Genomic DNA, 20,983 nt, shown 5'->3' on the forward strand with positions numbered 1-20,983 from the left:
TACTGTAACAAAAGAAAAATATCCTAGCAAACATCTCAAAGCATGACTATTTCTACATGCTTTTGAGGGAAAATATACTGTGATAATTGTTATAACTACTTAAAATAGAATAATGCATGTATGCTTTTCCTTTAAAGGCAGCTCAAAGGCTCAACACAATCTCTGCACACTCCTACCAGATCACTAGCCCTGAACAAGAATAATAAAAAATGCACATACAGGTACATTATAGTAATATTGCCTCATACAGTAAATTTCAGTTCCTAAAAGGCTTTATTTGCAACAAGTATCCTGTCTGCATATGTCTTAAAACAGTCTTCACTAATAAAAACCCATGGTAGTTTTCGAGAGAGTGCTTGCCTCATATGGCAGGCAAATGATACATGCAAAAAACCCCAAAACCAAAAAAAAACCAAAACCAGGATAGAATTACGTTTCATGGATAATCTCAAAACTGAGAATAGGACATCATAATTTTCTAAAATTATTTTCCCCTTCCCTAAACAATTATATTTATATATATACATATATATACACATTTGGGGGAACAGAGTGTTAAACGTTTTCTTCCAGGCAGTAGTCTCTTCAGCTGTTTTTCCTGTGTATTCTGGAATGGATTTTTTTCCTTTCTCATAGTAGCAATAAAAAGGTTTAAAATATGCATGATCACAAATGGATTTGCAAAGAGAACTTGGACTGTAATAAGAGTGACAACTTACTGTCTTGCTGATGTAATTTGTGCTGATATTCATACACTGGAGTCCTTCACTATTGCAGCAACCTCCACATCTGTAGATGGATACACATGGGGGTTTAAAGAAGGTGTTTGTAGTTGCTCCAAACTCTTTTCCCACATCCACACACACTTCACGTGGCATGCACTGAGTTTTTCTCCATTCAGTATCAATACCTGCCAAGTTATAGGGAATTTCATATGTTATAAAGTAACTGTTTAAAAACAATACTCTCCTGAAGTAAATTAGTAAGAATTTTTTTTAAGTTTAGAACCAGAATATGCATTGCTAGGGTCACACCCTTTATTCAGTGAAATATGCATCTCTCTGTGTTAATTTCTTCTTCATAGGGGTGTGACATTGTCATGGAGCAGAAGAAAATTCACAGTGGAGCTAAGGAGGAACCTACCAAGGATGGACAGATCTTATGACATTCACAGCTAAAGCTGTACATGCCCTTTCTCCTATGCCCAGGGTTAGTCTCACCTTAAGTGAAGCCTAAAGAAGTACTGCACAGCTTCGTAATTTAAACCAGTCCCACACAGTACTTCATTTGGATACTATATATTAAAAACATCACATTTGATGCCTACACACTTAACATGAAATTAATTTGAATACATGTTTACTTTGTTAACTACAAGGTTATAATTTAAAGTAATAGGTTATTACTTAGCAATTATGTACACCATATGATTTAATCTGAAAGGTGGTATTTGTTCCCAGAATACCTACACAAATTTGGGCAAACATTTTACATACTGTTACTTTTGCTAAATGCAATCTTACACTAAACAGCCATGAGACCTGCAGCTGTACAGGCCCTTTATTCTCTTTTGGAGTCAATTTTTATAAGCTACTTGGCAAAAATGGAAATGTCACCTACCTTAAAGTCTCCATTAAGGTATATGATTTCCAATATCATGTCAAAAAATACGCCTCCCACTTTAAATCCCATGTTCCTCTGCCTGCAAGCACTTGCTTAAACTGTAAGCTAATTATATTCTTATCCAGGTCTTCTGAAACACTAAAGGGTATTGACATATTTGTTTCAAAGATGTTTTTTTCTCATTTCGGCATAATATCCTGACAGCTGGCCTCTTGCAACAGGGAAAAGCTACAAGTGGATTATTTGGCCTCCTAAAGCAATAACATCTAAGAGAAGAAAGCACCACCAGCTGTGACGTAACTGCAGAAAAAGAGCAGAAACAGTGAATGAATCTGACTGTTAGTGCCCTCTTTGCTTTCTGCAAAATCATTACAGCCTCTACAAAGGAGGATTCCTTATACCCAAAGACAAACACTTAACTTGCTATATCTACTGAGCCAAGAAAGTAGCCTGTAACTTTCTTACAATGGACGTACCAAAAATAACCCTGTGGAGCAATCTATTTCATTACGGAAGGTTGACTGCCAAGGATTTCATATTATAGCCATGACATCAAATCAAACTGCTGAGTTTGGTTTACTGGGAATGCTTAGCTTTTAAAATATTGTTGACACAACTGAGAAGCGTTCAGTTTTTAATTTGTTGCGTGTTAGAATGCATTTTGTGTCCTGTACTTACTTTTCAGGATCTCTGCATTATAGTGTGCTGCAGCAAATTTCAGTGAATCATCTGATCTTGTGTCAAAGCTGGAGTGTTCCCTGTTGTGTTGCCAACCTCCTCTCCTCAATTGACATTTGAACATTTTCCAGTATTCTGGGTAAAGTACTGTCATGAGTTCATCCACACTGGACACAGACCGCAATTGCTCTTCCAGGTCTTTGCTTGCATGAGCCTGTCAAAGTAACATGCAGGATTAATTACTTTCTCCATTACACAAGGTTTGCTGGAAACTAGCCTGAAAAACAACCCATACATGGTAAAATAAAGTCGTGCTCCAAGGGGTCCTTATTACAAAAACTGCTTTTGTTAGTCAATGCCAACAGTACTATAATGACGAATATAGAAATGTTTTGCTTGTACCATGAATTCTTTATCATACTTGCAGTTCAAAATATCTGTGTGAGAAAGGAACTATAGAATTTAGCCCGTACAAATACACACTGCAGATTTTAAAAAAATCATTTTTATCCTGTATAGAAAAGTTTTCATGATAAAATTTTGAATGCTTAAACCTCAAAATATTTAAACGATGTTCAGTTAATGTTATTTAATATCACATACTCTTTAAGTAACACCAAATTTTTGCCCATTTTCCCTTAGTCCAGGAAAATTGAAACACTCAGAAATGCAAAAACGGTGAAATTAGAAAAAAAGAAGAAAACTACTCATGATTTTGTATCTTTTTAGGGAAAACCTTAATGAGCAAATTGTATTAGAAAACACTAACCCTTAAATCAATAGGAGTCAAGGACTTTGGTACTTTTAAGAATTTGAACTGCACACTCCCTCACTGCTAAGAATTTCAACTGAAGCTCTTCAGGACTCAAGCACTACACTCCTCAACCTGTTGTTTCAAGAGTACTCAAATCCTGTAAATCACTCTTTCTTATTTGCTGTCTTTTACACAAACTCATTGCATTGCATGTTCCTAAAAGACTCAGATTTACCTTATAATTTCTCACTTATCTGGAAGAGTCCTCTGTCCTCTTAGATGAAATGACATATTGCATCATAGGACTGCTGATATTCCCTGACTTCCCTCTCTGATCCATGAATTGCTGACTTTCCAAAGGGAAGAGCAATAAGGAAAAAGATAAACATTAAAGAACCTTTAGCCACCTTCTCAACCTACGTGGCCCTTAGATGGCAGTATGAGACACAAAATATAGAGATACACTTTGTAAAAAGTGTCTAGCAACTGGCTGCAGACTCTGTACAGGTTACTACAAAACTGTTGCTCTCGTCCAATAAACATGTAATATATCTCTAAAACCAGAAATACAAAACTATAGAAACTGAAATTTAAGATTCCTTATCAAACTTCACTACTAACAAAAAATAAATTATTTTAGTTCAGTCATTTTGAATATTACATGAATAAAACAACCCATTCTGAACTAGCTCACCTGAAACAAAACTGCTCTTTGTCTCACAAACAACTAGAAGGGTACAAAATTGCATGTGCTGTCTCATCCACTTCCTTAGCAGGTGTCAAATACAGAAGAAACGCCCAAGGCTAAGGCAGATTCACAGAACTCATTTCCATAAACACAGTTAAATACAGAAGGCAAAGCCAATACAGATTTCAAAGTCATTTGAAAGATTAAAAGAAAATGTTTTCACTACAGCCTCACTAACCACAGTGTCACGACAGACTGTTTTGTCCTGGGAGATTTCAATAATCCAGGTATCAGTCTCAGAAACACGCTCATTCAGGACTTCATCTCTTTCCTTGCCTCCATAGGAAGGGCCACCTCCGACCCGAGCCACCCAGCAAGCAGTACCTCGGGGCCTTGCCTTCACCTCTGTTGGCAACACAGAGCGTCTCCCTCCCCTGCTCTCCTTGCAGGACACCACACAAATTCTCAATCCCAACCAAAGCCCAAGCTGAACAACCAACTAATTCGGTCACCGTCTGCTTCCTTTTGTCTCTCTCAAGAGGTGTAAAGCGCGGGGTCTGAGTAGCCTCATTCCTCATCTGGTCATCTGGGAGCTGGTCCTAGGAAGTACCAGCAGATCATGGGGCTGACATGGAAAGAGAATCCAACCAAAGGTTCACCAGCCTTTCATGAATCCCTCAAAAGCCTGTGCAGCCCACTGTAGACAAAATGCTAGCTACTGTTGTTTCAGATATTCAAAGTACAGGCCTAGATCATCAGAAAAATAAGTACCGAAACTCAAATTTACTTAGTTGATAAGAAGCCAGTGTACGGAGCACGAAAGAGGTCATATTTGTTAGCAATAATCTGTGTTGATGAAATCCTCCTTGGTCAGGAAATCAAGTCACGTCTTTCCAGCTGGACAGCAAATTTGGTATACACATATAAAATATGTATGAATAAAAGTCAAAACATGAAGAAATTAGTGGTTTTAATAAAATATGGTATATAATTTAATGAAGTTTTACATCTAATTTAATAAAGTACTGCTTTCAAATGCATTTCTTCCTGGATATTGCATGGGCCAGAGTGCCACATGAAGGATGGAGAATACTGCCTACAACATGAAGTGCTCACTTAGTATGAACAAAAGGAAAAGAATAATAGAAAATGTATGTTTATTTTTCAATGTTACCTTGACACACACATCAATTATTTGCTCCTAGTATATTCACTATAAGTCTAGGAAAGGCATGTATTTTTGAACTGCAGCAAATTACTTTCATCTGTGCCAAACTGTTTAAAGGAACATAAGCGTAAGGAGCTTGTAGAGTCATTTAACTTTGTACAAGAGTCAAAGTTTATTGTTGACATGAACATCAAACTAAATCTTAAGACTTCAACACCTATTTACAATTGAAGAAAAATCACAAAATAAGTAATGTCAACAAAAAAATGTATTACAAATCAGAGGAGCTCTAATTTGTCATTATTCTTATGCAAGTCCAAATTAGTGAAGTTTGGAAAGAAATACTATTTGTAGATGCAATTACTGTCACCAAGCTAGTTATTCTGAATTGTAATCTTAAATTTAAAAAACAGAATACTAAAGAACTTATCTATTGTCTGAAAGTAATATAATGTTAATGAATGTTTTGCTAAGAGAAATTTTGCAGCTGTTAGGACAAAAGAAAGCTTTTTGATAAATGTAAACTGTCCACTGATTTTCATATGAATCAGTTGCAGTGCACTCCACACGAAATCCTGGACCAACTGCTTAACGCTTCACTGGAAACGCATTCTGGGATCTACATTCTACATTGAGAAGGAAGCAGGAATTCAGTGCCAGCAGTGCCTGCAGAGGAAGGAGTTTTCCTCTCCTATGTTTTCTGTTTTCTTTGCTCTTTTTAAGTCAGGGTTGGTTTTGGGTCTTTTTTTTGAAAAACAACAACAAAGAAAACAACAAAACCACATTTACTTCATAAGGATCTACTGCTGTCCTTTGGCTGGCTATTCTGCCCTTTTTGTCATTTTTACACATTATCAATGTTGTCCTGCACGATCACCTAAAAAATGCTAGAAGCTATACTTTGGAGAAAGAAATTGACTAAACCTTTGACTAGCCAATCTCTACAAGATGACACATGACACTGAGAAAAATAACAACTTAAAAATACAAGAACGAATGGAGAATACAGTAAAGACAAGTTTGCTTCATTTCACTTCTTCCACATTATTTCGCAAGGAACTGGGGAAATGACAAATACACATATAAATAAAGTAGTAAAGAGTTGATGACAAGCTCCCTCTCCGTATTATTTATTTAATTTAGAAACATTTTACTCTGTTGAAGTTGTTTTTCACAATATTCATTTCCACTACATTGTATGTCCAGCTTTGCATAAAATTGTAGCTTACAAAGGGAGAAGCAGGATAGCAAATAGGCCCCATGTCCATTAACAAAATCAAATCTATAATAGATTTTCCATGCATTACATTATTTGTCTTTCACATATCCCCAGTGTCTGCCTCTATTATTAATAACAAAGGTCAGAACGCTTAATATTTGGCAGCGCGCTTGACACATAATTGATGGTGCAATGTGCTATAACAGTACTTTACGCATCTGCTCTGATTACGGTTGTCAGCTCATTTCATTTTCAAGGATTTTGTTGACAATTCTTAATAGGAAAATGCTGTCCTTAAACCCCTCCTTTTTAATACATTTGTATGCTGTATTTATTGACTGAAATGTATTAAAAATCAAGTAGGTAAATTCTAACATTGAAACAGTGTGCAAGCAAGTAGAAATATTGCACAAGAAAAAAATATGTATAAACACTTCACTTGCATATTTTATTGCAATTTTCATGTATTTCAGCACTAGTTTTTTTGGATGTTGATGCCACTAAAAAAAAAATCCTATTTAATATCTTAGCCATAGTTAATTATTAAATTCAACTTTTTTATCTACCTCTACAATCATGATAGAATAACCCTGATTTTTATCTCTTATGCATCAATTTGTCACTAATAAAACTGAATGACTGTCCACAATTGCAAACTTTTAAGTTACCATTCAATATAGCGGCAAAGCAGTGCCTTACAAAAGTGAAACAGTAACAGCATAATTTTTTATTTCATGTTACTTTAAATAAGTAGTAAGAACACTGCAGTTAATTTGAACTAAATCAAAACTTCATGAGAACAGCAGAGATTAGAATCAGTCTCTGTTCCAAAGAGCTTATAAAGCACATCAAACAAGTTAGAATGAAAGTATAAAATAAATATAATGGTTTGAACTATATCATGCTTTAAGCAATCTCTATTCATTCTGACGTTTTAAATACTAACACCAGGTAAAAAAAAGAAGTAAACGGTGGGGAGAGGGAAGAATGTACAAAGTGGATAGACAAGGAAAAAAAAAGAACTGTTTGTGGAGAGGATTTGAAAGAGGATTTGTTAAAAAGGAAGAAAAAGACATTGGCTACGAGGATAAGATTAAGACTATGGAAGTTTCACTAGTATAATATTAATGACATTTTTTTCTTTAGTTTGGAACATTTTTGGTGAGGAAGATGCATAAACTGCTAGAAAATCACCTTAGGCTTATATTATTTAATATTGCTCTCCTGTTTATGAGTACAAGTATTTAAACTGAGGTAGGTAGTCTAAAATTTCAATTTTAAGGGAAATCTAATTTTTATGCAAATCAGCATTTTTCAGGTAATAGTCAATTTAGATATTCTTAGAAAATCCTGAAAAACATAGCTAAGATTACAGATTTTCACAAAGGCACTTACGTTTGGTCCTTCAGTCAACCATTTGGCTGCTACAGAGGTTCTGAAATGTACTTCTCAGCTGGTGCTTATTTCTCAAGTACCTGCATTCCTGAATAGCTCTCGACATTCGCTAATAAAATGCCAGTACTTTCATACAGTCAATGGGAATTGCTTATGAAAATACCCTTTTCTTTAATCTGAGTCTGATTTCCCTGGGAAGCAGTGTGAGAAAAAAAAAAATCATTCCTCCCTTTCTAGATCAACTCCCTGCTCTGCTGCCTGGTTTCTTTAGAAGTTCTTCTTAGGTGGCCAGTTCTCACAAGTTTCTATAAGCCTGGGCAGTTCAGACATTGCTGTAGGTGACGTGGTATCTGATACAATCAGAGATGGTAAGTGCCATGAGAGAAATCCTTATGCTCTAGACATGCATATACGTGTGCGCAGAAATGAGGAAAAGTATCAATAAACACCACTCCTGACTATGATGGAAAGTAGTTTTGAGAAATGACCTTTTTTGAAGCAATTTCGCAACTAGATCATAGCAACAGAAAAGGGTTTGTTCTCATGCACTTGAGCCCGATCTTTGAAATTTGCATTGCTCCACAGCAGTAGTCTTCGATTTGTGGTCATAAAATCCTGCAGACTATTTCTAAGAATACAGCAAGTCATAATTGCAAAACAAATTAAGAAAGTCAAGCCCTTTATCAATAGACTCGATTCACTACTCAGGAGCTCACACTAGATGAGCCTACAAATTAAAGGTCAAAGGCTGTACAGCAGTCACGGAAATTTGTGGGATAAGCATGTGCTGTTTAAGTGCAGCTGCATCTGGATTCTTTAATTGATTCAAAGACTCATACTGAAGCTTCCAGCTAGCATTACAAATAGATTGGGAATCAGTAATGATTTGGATTATTGCTGACGAAGGGCTTACATCTGATTAAATCTTGGAGACACCAGGCAGTGCAATCTGTACCAGATGAGATTTGTGTACTATTTTGTTGGTCATCCTCAGGTACACTGATGAGTGGTGACAAACGTGAGGATCGCTGTGACTGGGTGCGTGCCCAAAAGAAAAAGGTAACCATTTGTAAGTAAAAATAAGGCCAACATTGTGCCCCCTGCAATACAACCGCGGCAGCCTGCGAGGTTCTGGTGCCAATCGCATGTGCCCTGAGTACGAAGCATCTGGGTTGATGCCAAACGGCAGTTCTGTAGAATTTGACTTGTTAGAAAAACAATATGTTTATTTTGAATACTTTCAAGCAACTTTTAACTAACACTGAGGAAGGTGAACCATGCAATTCTGAAAACTTAAATACTTAGAAATTCAACTCCAACTTAAAAGTTCTGGTTATAAGATCTTACTCAGAAAGTGATAAAACACCAGTTAGGATTTTTTTTTTTTAAGGTGTGAATATTGCTGGTTTTTAAAAATATCCTGCAACCTTTTGTTTTCCTTTCAACAGTCAGACGTATCTCATTAAAATCAGCACACAAGAATAAACTACCAGGCCTTTATAAGGAGATTGTTTATTGTCGGTCTTTACTGAGCTTTCACTGGTATTATCATTACTTCTATTAGAAACAGCCATTAGCTTTGTTGGTGAAATCAAACAAATATGGAGACAGTTTTTGAAGAAAATTATTAACATGATAACACTACAATTATCTGTCATCACTTCAGCAGATGTAATACAGGCAGTGAGAATTTAAAAAGCTTCTCAGTATCAAGTAGAGATTTACTAAGCAGAAAGGTGAGGGACAATCCCTTTATTTTAATTTGAATGCCAGGCTATTCTAAGATACTGCTTGAGCACAGTATGTGTGCTATGCAAAGAGATCCTAGAACCTAATTAGTGAGAAATAAAGAATTCTGGACATGTATCAAGTGATGGGCTTCAAAAAAGCAGTAGGCACAGCTTTAATGTAATGTTTTGTATTCTACAGGTCAATAGTACATACCAAAAAGTTTTCACTAAGAGCTGGAGTAAGAAATTGCACATTCTTAAGAACATCGCTGAGTTATGCTGAACACACAGGCTACAGCGTGTGGTGCATTCTCACTCTGATGAGAGTATTTAGTTTTCCATTTAATGCTCTTGTTTATTCTTGAATTTTTAACAATGTGGCCATTTATAGGACAGAAGGATTACAAGAACACATCACCTCTTATCATTGTTGTATAATATCTCTCATTACTAAGTAACTTGCCTTTTCACCAAGACTTTAAAACCACTATTTAAAACCCTGACCAAATGTAATTAATCTCTGGTCTAAATATTTACCAATAGGTCACAGAAATTTCTTCAATTAATTATAATTTTAAAACGGTTCTTAAAGTAAATAATTTCACAGGCCATGAAACAAGATCAATTGCATTTCAAAGGAAAAGTTGAACTTTATTCCTAAACAAATGTCTTAATCTAATAGGACATGATTTCTGTATTGTTAAACAAGCCTTGCACAGTTTACAGATCTGTACAAAAATATTAATTAGAAGACCACCTACCTTGTCACATTGCCTATTTCAACAAATATTCCAGCTATAAACACAATACGCTACTTAAAACTCAAAAGCTAAAGAATAAGGAGGAAGTTATAACACAGCAATTCCAGTTGCAAAATCTTTGTTTTAAATTATTACAAACAAGTTTTGTATATATGAAAAAGGAAACAGATAAAGGCTCTCAGAAACCTGTATGTTTTATTCAATTTTACAGTTTCTAATTGTATCCCATTATTATCTGATTATTGCATTTAGCGTCACATTTCTTCAGTTCATTTTACACAAGTCATTAAAAAAAAGTCTATTTCGTAACTCAAATGGACATGCCGGACTACCATATCACACAACCTTTGGTAATTAAGCTATTAAATTGTGTGATTTCATTAACAAAATACCAGAGGAAGCTTTTATTTTCATTGTCAAAGTAGTGCCCAAATATTTAATGTAAAGGTTCTTTGCTCATGTAGGCAAAAGAAAGAGATCATCTGAATTTCGTTAGCCTGGGGTAGGTACACAATGCAAATGACCTGCAACTCACTGTCCACTTGTGCTCACCCTGATAACCTGGGTTCGAAATTTGTTCCATCCTCAATTCTGCATGGAACATCCTTTGGATTGTCATTTGACATCTGTTACAGAGAAGTTATACAGAAACAAACCCAATTGTTTAGACACTGAGCCTATAATACTTTTTTCCTTGCCTTTTGATGCTGCAGAAAAAAACGGCCAGACAACAGAGAAAAGCAATCTTAATCCCAAAATTCCAAATGGATTAGAACAGTACAAAGAGAAGAAGATTTATTTTCAAGCCTTTAACATTACATTGAAAGCATTTTAAAACCAAAAGACAATAACAAAATCCTTCACCCTAACACAAAGCCATAATGTTCCATTAAGAGCAAATTATTTAAACTCGGAAAAATACAGTACTTTAACACATTGATATTTGAGACCTATGGAATAGTGTGGCATAGAAGAATACCATTTTATTCTTCCTATGTTTGACTATTCAGTACCAGCTGCCCACTTTCAGGTACTACCATCAAGAGCTGAAGTAATTTTCTCCACAGAAAGGGTAAGATGACATAAGGCACACCTTTGCTTTCCCTGATGGGCTAACTTCGTTGCAAACTACAACATAAAACATCAGTGGTTCCGTGCAGCTGTGACATCCCTTCCAAATTATGGGGAGGACAAAATAAAAGAAAAACACAGGTTTTTGATCACAAAAAGAGAAGTAATGCTTGTGCATCACTGAAGGAGAAAGCTTATCGTACCATGTAAAACCCGACAGGTGTTAAGGATTTGTTAGCAAAGCACGAGAGATGGGGGAAGGCAAAAGAATCCTTGAGAACAGCAAATTGAAGAACTAGACTGGGACTTCGTCACAATTCCCTTTCATGCAACCAAATCAGGAGAAATACATGTTGCCCATTATTTTTGGCTTAAATTATTTTGAATAGTGTATTGTACTGCAATGTTACTTAAACAGGGTCAGGGAACATCAGCAGTATTATACTAGATCCTAATTTATACTGACAGGACACATAGTAATCCAATGCTGGACACAGCATGTTATCAGAAGACTTTTTGAAGAAGGCTTGACTGCAGGATGAAGTTTTTGCAAGAACAGAATTACAAAGTATGCCCTGAGCTATCAACTGCCACTGGATTGCAAGAATGCATATAATCTCTGATGGAAAAAATAACATTGCACCTTGAAGTCCATGATAGCTGCCATTAGTTGAAACTTGTCCTGTACCACCTTGCTGAGTTGCCTGCATTCTTATCCAGATCCAGAAACTAATGAAAAAGAAAACGGATTTACAAGGATTATACATATTAAAAAGAGGCATACAGAGAGCAGAAGAAAGGGGAACAGAGGTTCTAGTTATTCAAAGTCTGTGGAAAGATGTAAGGAAGATGCTTAAAATTAAGCTAAGCATATGCATAAAACTTACTATTATATAGAAATCTTTTCTCATGTTAAGCTTTTTATCTGCTCTTAGAAGTAAATAATTATTTTGTGAAAAAAAAAATGGCTTTGCACCACTGCATTTTGTATTCACCTGGTCACAGATTCTTGAACAGAAGAACCCAGGTATCAGGTTTGTGAGGTGAAAATGGGAGTGAGGGAAGAAAGAGATAAGAGAGTAAAAGCTGGTTAGTACCAGTGCAACCCAACACCCATCTCAGAGCACCCTGAGATTCTGTTCTCCAGATGCAAAGGTACACATCTCAAAATGACAGATTCTAATACAAAAGGAAGAAAGAATTAAATCAAAGGGCTCTAGGCTTTCTGAATGTAATACGTTCTATCATATTAGTCAGTTTCCTCAAAATAAAAGGTTCCAGAGGGTTTTTTTTCGATTTTAGCAGAAGAAAGTGTCAAAGCAGGAGAATTTATGGAGAAGAGAAATTTCGAATTCTGTAGCACTACCAGCAACCCTTAAGGAAACACTTTTTCAGCCATATGAAACCACTTCCCAAAGTCAATCTGCAGCAATTATTTATAAGGATTTTCATATAAAACCATGATAGAGTTATGTGCACACAAAATTAATGTAGTAGAAGGACTGCTTTGACTTTTTTTCCCCAGCAGTTTATTGTCAGTACAATGAAGTATACACGCCTTTGCAGGATTGCAGTCCTGAAAACTGGAATTTTGGACATAGGCTTGTTAATACCAAGAGCCCACTGTAGTCAGTGAGGTTACCATTTAGAGGACCAGACCATGAAACAATTTCTCTCTGTTCTTCCACACGTTTCTAGCATTTCCTGTACTGAGAACTGCAGTTTCCTCAACACTTTGAGACAGCAGCTCTTTTCAAACAAAGTACGTTTAGACACAGGGAACACATGTCCCATTAGAGTAACTGGCAGTGAAAATGACATTTCTGGTATGCTGAATTAAATTTTGTTTCAAAAGAAAGTGTTTTGTTTATATTCAATTTTATTTGAACTAGGATCACAAAAGAGGGAAAAAATGTAAATGAATGATCTTTAAAAATATTTTGTTTCATACTGAAATAGTTCTAAAACAACTTGGAGAGCAATTATTAATGGAGTTTTTCAAACATGTATGTCAGATGCTGTTATATATTTTTATTGATTTACCTGGAGGTTATTTCTGATATCCCACACAATAGTCTCCCTTACTGTCTCAGATTTCTGAGAAGTCACATAACTGTCACCCTATGCTATTACAGACAAAACTAGAATAGTATCTATTCCTGTTTTCCTTTGAGAAGGAACAGAGTAAGAATGCAGAATTTTGGTGTTCCAAAAGATTTGGATTTTAAAAGTGTAGCCTTAATATGTCTCTCCGCATTTATTTGCATTTGTGATTTGGCTCAATTAGAACTATGGCTTTTTTTTTTTTTTGAGATGTCATTAAGATTGACTGTGCCTTTAAACAAATGTGCCCAGATGCTATGGGTACGGCTAATCACAGGCACAAAGGCCCTGTCAAGGTCAGGCTGCAAGTTTGTGTCTAATTGCCCAGTTATACATTCCTTGTTCGCCCAAATCTTCTACCAACTTCAATGGGATTTTTGTTTAGTGAGGATTACAGGATTTCAGTTCCTAGCTCAAGCATTGCATCTATACATCAGTGTGTGTAGTATGTTTCAGTCCCTATGGTCACAGTATCTGTAGTTTTACTAGCCCTAAATATCACATTGAGTTCACCCTCCCACAGTCTTAAAACCCAGTTTCCTTTTGTTATACTTGACATTCTTTTGCTTTTCTATGGTCTACATTGTTGGACTTTGAAAATTAGTTACCTGGCAGCCAATGTTTGTCCCACTGCTGCTATATTTTTCATTTCAAACATGCTAATTTGCTTTCAAAACCTATCGACCTAACTACTCTATTAGTCATTCTGCTAAAACACAAAGACAGTATTTTTCCTACTCCAAAGTCTTTTTCTTAGTTCTTGGTTACATTTCAGCTCCTTATTAAAGCAGTCTGGCGATTTTTAGATGATCTTGCCCATAATAGTTTTTGTTGACTTCTCTAAACATTTTTGCCTGTCACAGCATGTTTATATGATTAATTCTCAATTCCATTTTTTTTTAGATGTTTACATCAGGTCGCCTGCAGTCATTCCGTAGTTTACCCCACAACATGTGTTCATAAAACATTTTTCCATCATCATGCAAACTTTGCAATCTAGACAAAGTGCATGTATCATTTTTTATCAGACCAGCTGCACAGCTCAAAGGCAAGGGTGTTTCTACGTTGTCAGTTCAGGCCTTTTGGTCTCTTCCTCATCCAAACTGAACGCATGAGGAAAGCCAGACACAGCTGACATGACAGTTCACTCAAGGGCCTGCTTCTAACAGTGCAAACACAAAATGCCACAAGTCCGTCCCCAGCGTATCCCAACTGGTCTGGCACCAATGAAGCCCTTCGGCCACCTCCCAGAGCACGCAATGGGCACCCGCAGCATTACGCCCCGCAAACACCTTTCCAGGGGGCTGAAACACACTCTTTGACTGTTTAAAAAACAAAACATACCCCCAAAAAAACACAACAAAAAATCCCTCTGAACTGAAGGACCCTTCAAACCAACAACAACATAGAAGAAATTATTCCTCAGAAATGTTATATGGGAGCCAAGGGGACCCATATAAACTGCTACGCTAAGTGCGTGTGGTCAGCCTGCTCTGGGCAGCATCGACAAGGGTCAACCCATGCCCAAGCAGCCTGGGGGCTGGAGTTTGCCCTCTACTACAGTCCACAAAGACCACTCGGATGTGGTCTTTGCTTCCTTAAGAAATACCATATGCATGACATACATATGGTGCAACCTTTGTCAAAATCTTGATCAGCTCCTAATGCCTCCCAAAGTGATGCCTGGCACATGGACTCCCTGGAACGTGAAAACAGATCGATGAAATTAGAAGACAACACATATAATTTACAACTCAATAACTCCCCATGCAGGTACTGTCACAGGGAAGCCAAGCAGCTTCAGGGTGCTACATTTTAGTCTAATAACTTTATTGTTTCATATTAATTTTCTGTTGTTTCTCAAGATATTTACCAGATAAATTTTTAGGAAACGGGCTTTTGCTCAATACTCCCTCCCAAGCAGGGGCTTTGTGAAAATGTAGTTAGCTGAAGCTCTCTGACCAGCTATAATTTAAACATCACCTCCATCCCTGGAAAGATGATGGAGCAACTTATCCTTGGCACCATCTGAAGGCATATCAAGGATAACAGGGTAATTAGAGGCAGTCAGCATGGCTTCACCAAGGGGAAGTCGTGCTTGACCAACCTCATAGCCTTTTATGAGGACATAACCAGGAGGACAGATAATGGTAGGACAGTGGATGTGGTCTATCTTGATTTCACTAAAGCATTTGACACATTCTCCCATAGCATCCTTGCTGCTAAACTGAGGAAGTGTGGTCTGGACGATCGGGTAGTGAGGCTGACTGTGAACTGGCTGAAGGAAAGAAGCCAGAGAGTCGTGGTCAATGGGGCAGAGTCCAGTTGGAGGCCTGTATCTAGTGGAGTGCCTCAAGGGTCGGTACTGAGATCAGTACTATTCAATATATTCATCAATGACTTGGATGAGGGAATAAAGCAAGTTTGCTGATGACACCAAGCTGGGAGGAGTGGCTGACACACCAGAAGGCTGTGCTGCCATCCAGCGAGACCTGGACAGGCTGGAGAGTTGGACAGGGAAAAATTTAATGAAATATAACAAGGGCAAGTGTAGAGTCTTGCATCTGGGCAGGAACAACCCCAGGTTCCAGTATAGGTTGGGGAATGACCTGTTGGAGAGCGGCATAGTGGAAAGGGACCTTGGAGTCCTGGTGGACAGCAGGATGACCATGAGCCAGCACTGTGCCCTTGTGGCCAAGAAGGCCAATGGCATCCTGGAGTGTATTAGAAGGGGGGTGGTTAATAGGTCAAGAGAGGTTCTCCTCTCCCTCTACTCTGCCCTGGTGAGACCAGGACATCTGGAATATTGTGTCCAGTTCTGGGCCCCTCAGTTCAAGAAGGACAGGGAACTGTTTGAGACAGTCCAGTGCAGAGCCACAAAGATGATTAAGGGAGTGGAGGAAATGCTGAGGGAGCTGGGTCTCTTTAGCTTGGAGAAGAGGAGACTGAGGGGTGACCTCATTAATGTTTATAAATATATAAAGGGTGAATGTCAGGAGGAGGAGCCGGGCTCTTCTCGGTGACAACCAATGATAGGACAAGGGGCAATGGGTACAAATTGGAACACAGGAGGTTCCACTTAAATATGAGAAGAAACTTCTTCTCAGTGAGGGTAACAGAGCACTGGAACAGGCTACCCAGGGAGGTTAGGAGTGTCTCCAGAGAAGGAGACTCCACATGTAACCTCATCTAGGTGTTCCAGCTCCAGCAGGGGGATTGGACTAGATGATCTTTCGAGGTCCCTTCCAATCCCTACCATTCTGTGATTCTGTGATTTCTGTTGGATTGAACAGAAAAGTGTTAATGCTGAAGGACTTCATACATCACAGACTCAGGTTTCTGCTACTGCAAGCATTTCAAACAAAATACCAAAATAATCCAACCAGAGCTGTCCAGGTAGAAAGCCAAGCACTTAGTAGTCTTACCATTAGGAAAACATTATTTGTGTGTCTCGCACGCTCTGAACTCCCTCACGCTTTTCATCCTGTCTCAGGCCCATATTGTCTATACTAAAGTAATGTTCTCAGTGATATATTCTCCACTGTTGTAGCAGAAGACTTTGATATACATGTAGAAAAATAATAAAAATAAAAATAAAAATAAAAATAAAATCTGTGTTAGAGAAATACATGGGTTCCACAATTAATTGTCAAGAAGAAACTTAACTATCTGTTCTATCGATTATAAAGATGGTGAGCACTGAACATTTTGATTATGTTAAACATCTAGTTAAAATTTTTCTAATTCTTAAATGCTTTAAAAAAACGATGCCTGATGACTTCTCCTATAGACTTTGTTTCTAACCAGGCCAGTGGTCTTCAGCTTATGCTGGTCTTTGGGCAGCATCAAATGTTTATGTTGGCCTCAGTTTTAACTACTCATTTCTGATTTGTGAGCAACACATTAACAGCGCTACAGGCTGTGTGAGTTCACAGACTGATATTTGTCTGTACAACTGTGAATTATAGCATTTTAAGAGAGTAGAAAAAATACCATATTCCCCTATCTATGTTTTTAGGTTAAACATATAACTACAGTTACTTTCCATCCTCTAGTGTACAATGAACTTCAGTATAATTTCATCATCATTGGAACAAGATTTTTTGAGCAGCAGATGAAAGATGAATTGGTTACATGAGAATCAGAAGCATTAACTAAAGTGACACACTGGGTAAAGTATATTTATTCAGTTAAAAAGTCACCAGTTAGTTGCAAGCAACAGAATATATATAATCAGTGCTCAAGTTTTGTAGTTTCTCTGGTATCACTATGTGAGTGATGAGAATACTATTTACTGGGGTCTACTTTCAAGGTTACATTATGTTCCAATACAGTGTGAAACAGTCACTGCCAATCAGCATATGTACCAGTATTTTCCGTGCTTGAAAAGCACATGCTAGTCAGGAGATTTTATCAGCTATTTGCTTTAAACACAAAAAAGCACTTAACTCCTACTGATAAATAAGAGACATAAACTCACTGCTGAGTGTGGGACACTGCTACAAGGGTACTTGTCAGTCAACAGGCGCTGTCAGGTCTGGACCACATGCAGGAACAGTAGTAATTAACTTTTGGGGCCTCAAGCACAAGTCTGGCCATTGTACTCTCACCCCCATTGGCATCTATGGCAGCAGCAGAGTGCACAGCTACTTGCCAGATGATGCAGAGACCAGTAGATACTTGCTGGCATTGCATGAGAACTTCCAGTCCTCTTTCAGTATCATGATATTTGGTCACATCAAATAAGAGAATAACAAGAACTGGCAGATTAATTCAGTTTAAAGGTTATACTGCTGTAATTTAAATGAAGGATGTATTCTCTTTTTATTTTATCTGTAAGATACACAGAGCATACACATGGAGGGTATGACTCAGAACTGGACAATTCAATTTTTGGAAGGTAACTAGCCCTGACAAGTTAAGTGCACATTTTTAAACTCAACTTAAAACTGTATATTTTCTGTGAATTGAAATTCTTGTGTGGCTTATTTTGACCTTTCAGCAAAGCCTGCACTAAACCATGGTAGTTTGTAGCCTGCAGACAGAAGAAAAAACACTTTCCCTCTGAAATATCCAGATACATCTTTTTCCATCCTCAGCCTTTTTCAGATTTTTAACAAACACTTCTCATCTAAGGATAGACCCTTTTCTCTACGACTGTACATGGTTGGCTTCCTGAGCTTAGTTCCAGCATTCCCTCAGAGCATTCCTTGCTTGAGATGCCTAAAATTCCTCTCAAGAGTCTTTAAGACCAAATGACACGTTTATTAAAATCTCTCTCAGCACCGAGTGTCTGCAGAATGATGCTATTTGCACCTGCTGAATCTGCCCACAGACAGACTCCAGTGCTGTCAAACTCAGCATCTTTCATCGGGCTAAACACACTTGGAGGTGGTTTTGGAGGGCACATGGGCATTCCATATATGAACAGCAACAATTCATGATACTCTCCATTTACAAAATTAGTATTCAAATAGTAGCTGCAGGGAATACATGGGAAAGGGAACAATGCTATAAGTCTTCAGTTCCTACAGCTTTGCCCAGTGGCAGAAGACCACACTCACTAGAAGTCCCATCTCAATTCTTTGAGATAGCCGTGTCAGGCAAACGTCACTGGCAGGTAGAATTATAGCTATTTATTAATACAGCCAAACTTGAAGGAACAGAATTTCTGGGGGGTGGGGGAGGATGGATGGCACCCTGTAACTAACTGTACTAATATTTCTGATAAAAGGCTTTACATCTGCTAATAAAAGGTAGAAGTTACCCTTGTTATCAAGTGTTGAATCAGGTGGTATTACAAAGATGTTGATTTGCTGTTTATTTAAAGGGATTGCCTCAGGATTTATAATTAACCTGGTCTTCAGAGAGCATGAGCTATCCTAGCATCCTAGATAGCAACAGATGTCAGAAAGTGTACACCCAGACAGAAAATATGGCACATTATCTAAATAAATAGTTTCCTTTTTTGTTTTTACAAAGGAGTATTGAATAGACAATGCAGTATAATCAAATCCAGCAATAGTATAAATGGCATGAACAAATATATGTATGTGCTCTTTCATAATTTCAGATTTATCACAGATAGATTACTGAGTCACATTGTCATGATTTCAGATATATTATTCAGTCACATCGAAACCTTTTTGATGTATAAAGGACCAACAATGTGTGGGAAGACTTAAAGAACTGGGAAAAATAATTGTCATTAAAAATGTCTCCCAAATGTATCTAAAATGGGTAAATGCAGCCTAAAACCTGAAATTGAGTGGCTATTGCTTATTTTGATTCATGTATCTGAGTGCCTTACAAAAGGACATATTTTGCAAATACAAGAAAGTATTTAGCTCCTCTGAAAAAAAAAAAACTGGCACAAAGACATGGATTTAGAATCCAAACTTTCACAGCATTGCCAATGTTTGTAGCTTATACTAAAAGTCTGGATTCTGGCACTCACGTAGTTACAAAAAATCATGTCTTTAAAATACACTTAACATCTTCTGATAGTGGGCAGCAGTTTTAAAAAAATAAACCTTAAAAGAAAAGAACCACACCAAAAAATAGAAAATTTGTCAAATTTCTGCATCTTCTGTGTTATACCTGACTCTCAATTTCTAGTTATTTCAATACAGCAGTAATGCTCTAAGCATCTGGAATTCAATACTCCAAATGCAAGTCTAGAGAACAGATGCCCCTTAACACAGGAGTATTTGAACTGAATACTGAAAACTGTAATCTCTAAAAGGGAAAATTTTTATTACAATTTATTCTTTTAAAGAACAAGAATTAGTAAGATTTATTACAGGAACACATTCTCCTGATATGCATATGTTTGTAAAACATGAAGATACAGAATATAATGAAAGTTCTTAATTATATTGAGTTGTCTGCATTTGAAAGACAGACGTTAAGAACAGATTGAGAAAGCTAATATCTGGAAAATTTCATCCCACGAAGAAGTTACTTTATCTTGAAAGACAGGTGAACTTTAACACCGACAAAATATATACACACAAATTATAACTTTTCAACAAATAAAAAAAAAAAAGGCATTGATTTCATTTTTAAAGAAATGACAAAAACTGGACAAGCCTCCCATTCTGTCACTTGCATTGATTTTGATTGTGTGTTACAAGACTCCTTTCAAGAAAACCTCTCTCTTAGTCCTCCTCGTCCTTCCCCTGGATCCTCAATTTTAACATCCATTTCTCTGGGATTCCACCTTCTTTCCTTTAATATTGACTCGAGAGTAGTGTTTCACCTTCTGATCTCATTCCCTTCTGGGATATCATCAGGGAAATGAGAACTCCTACAACAATACTGAAAGGATTAATGGCAGTAGAAGTACTCTCCCTATCAAGCCTAAATACAAAACCTGGAAACTGAAGAACAATAATTCAATTTTACAGCAACATTAAAGGTTTTGACATTTTGACATCTGCACATTCTCCGCTGGAATGTGAGAAATTAACTTGATGGTTTCTAAAAAATCGGAATACATGTATTTCTATGCACCTCCCTCACTCCATTATCAAACAATAGCTTGCATAAACCGCTAACTTTAACAAAGCATTGAAGCTGTAAAAGCATAGTGCATTTGTATGCTATAAACATACAGCATATTCCACTAATTGATTATTTGAGCTTGGCCAGGAGAGGCCCCTGAGAAAAGCTACTTGTAACTGGCCTCCACTGACTACACTCTGGAACCCAATCTTCCAGTCAACCAGACCATAACAGAATACTGCAAGAAACAAAAGCTTCGAAAACCTTGCTGAAGTCAAGGCAGATGA

The 20,983-nt window shown here is 37.2% G+C and overlaps 1 protein-coding gene across 1 annotated transcript in view; it reads right to left on the minus strand.

Annotated features, from left to right (window-relative positions):
* VEGFC (vascular endothelial growth factor C) overlaps positions 1 to 20,983 on the minus strand; it is a 79,098-nt gene that overhangs the window by 19,312 nt on the left and 38,803 nt on the right. Inside the window, 2 exon segments of the mRNA XM_065634427.1 lie at positions 720 to 910; positions 2,302 to 2,515. Of these exon segments, the coding sequence (XP_065490499.1) occupies positions 720 to 910; positions 2,302 to 2,515 (405 nt within the window).

Source organism: Caloenas nicobarica, chromosome 4 (assembly GCF_036013445.1).
Source record: "Caloenas nicobarica isolate bCalNic1 chromosome 4, bCalNic1.hap1, whole genome shotgun sequence".
Lineage (NCBI taxonomy): Eukaryota > Metazoa > Chordata > Aves > Columbiformes > Columbidae > Caloenas > Caloenas nicobarica.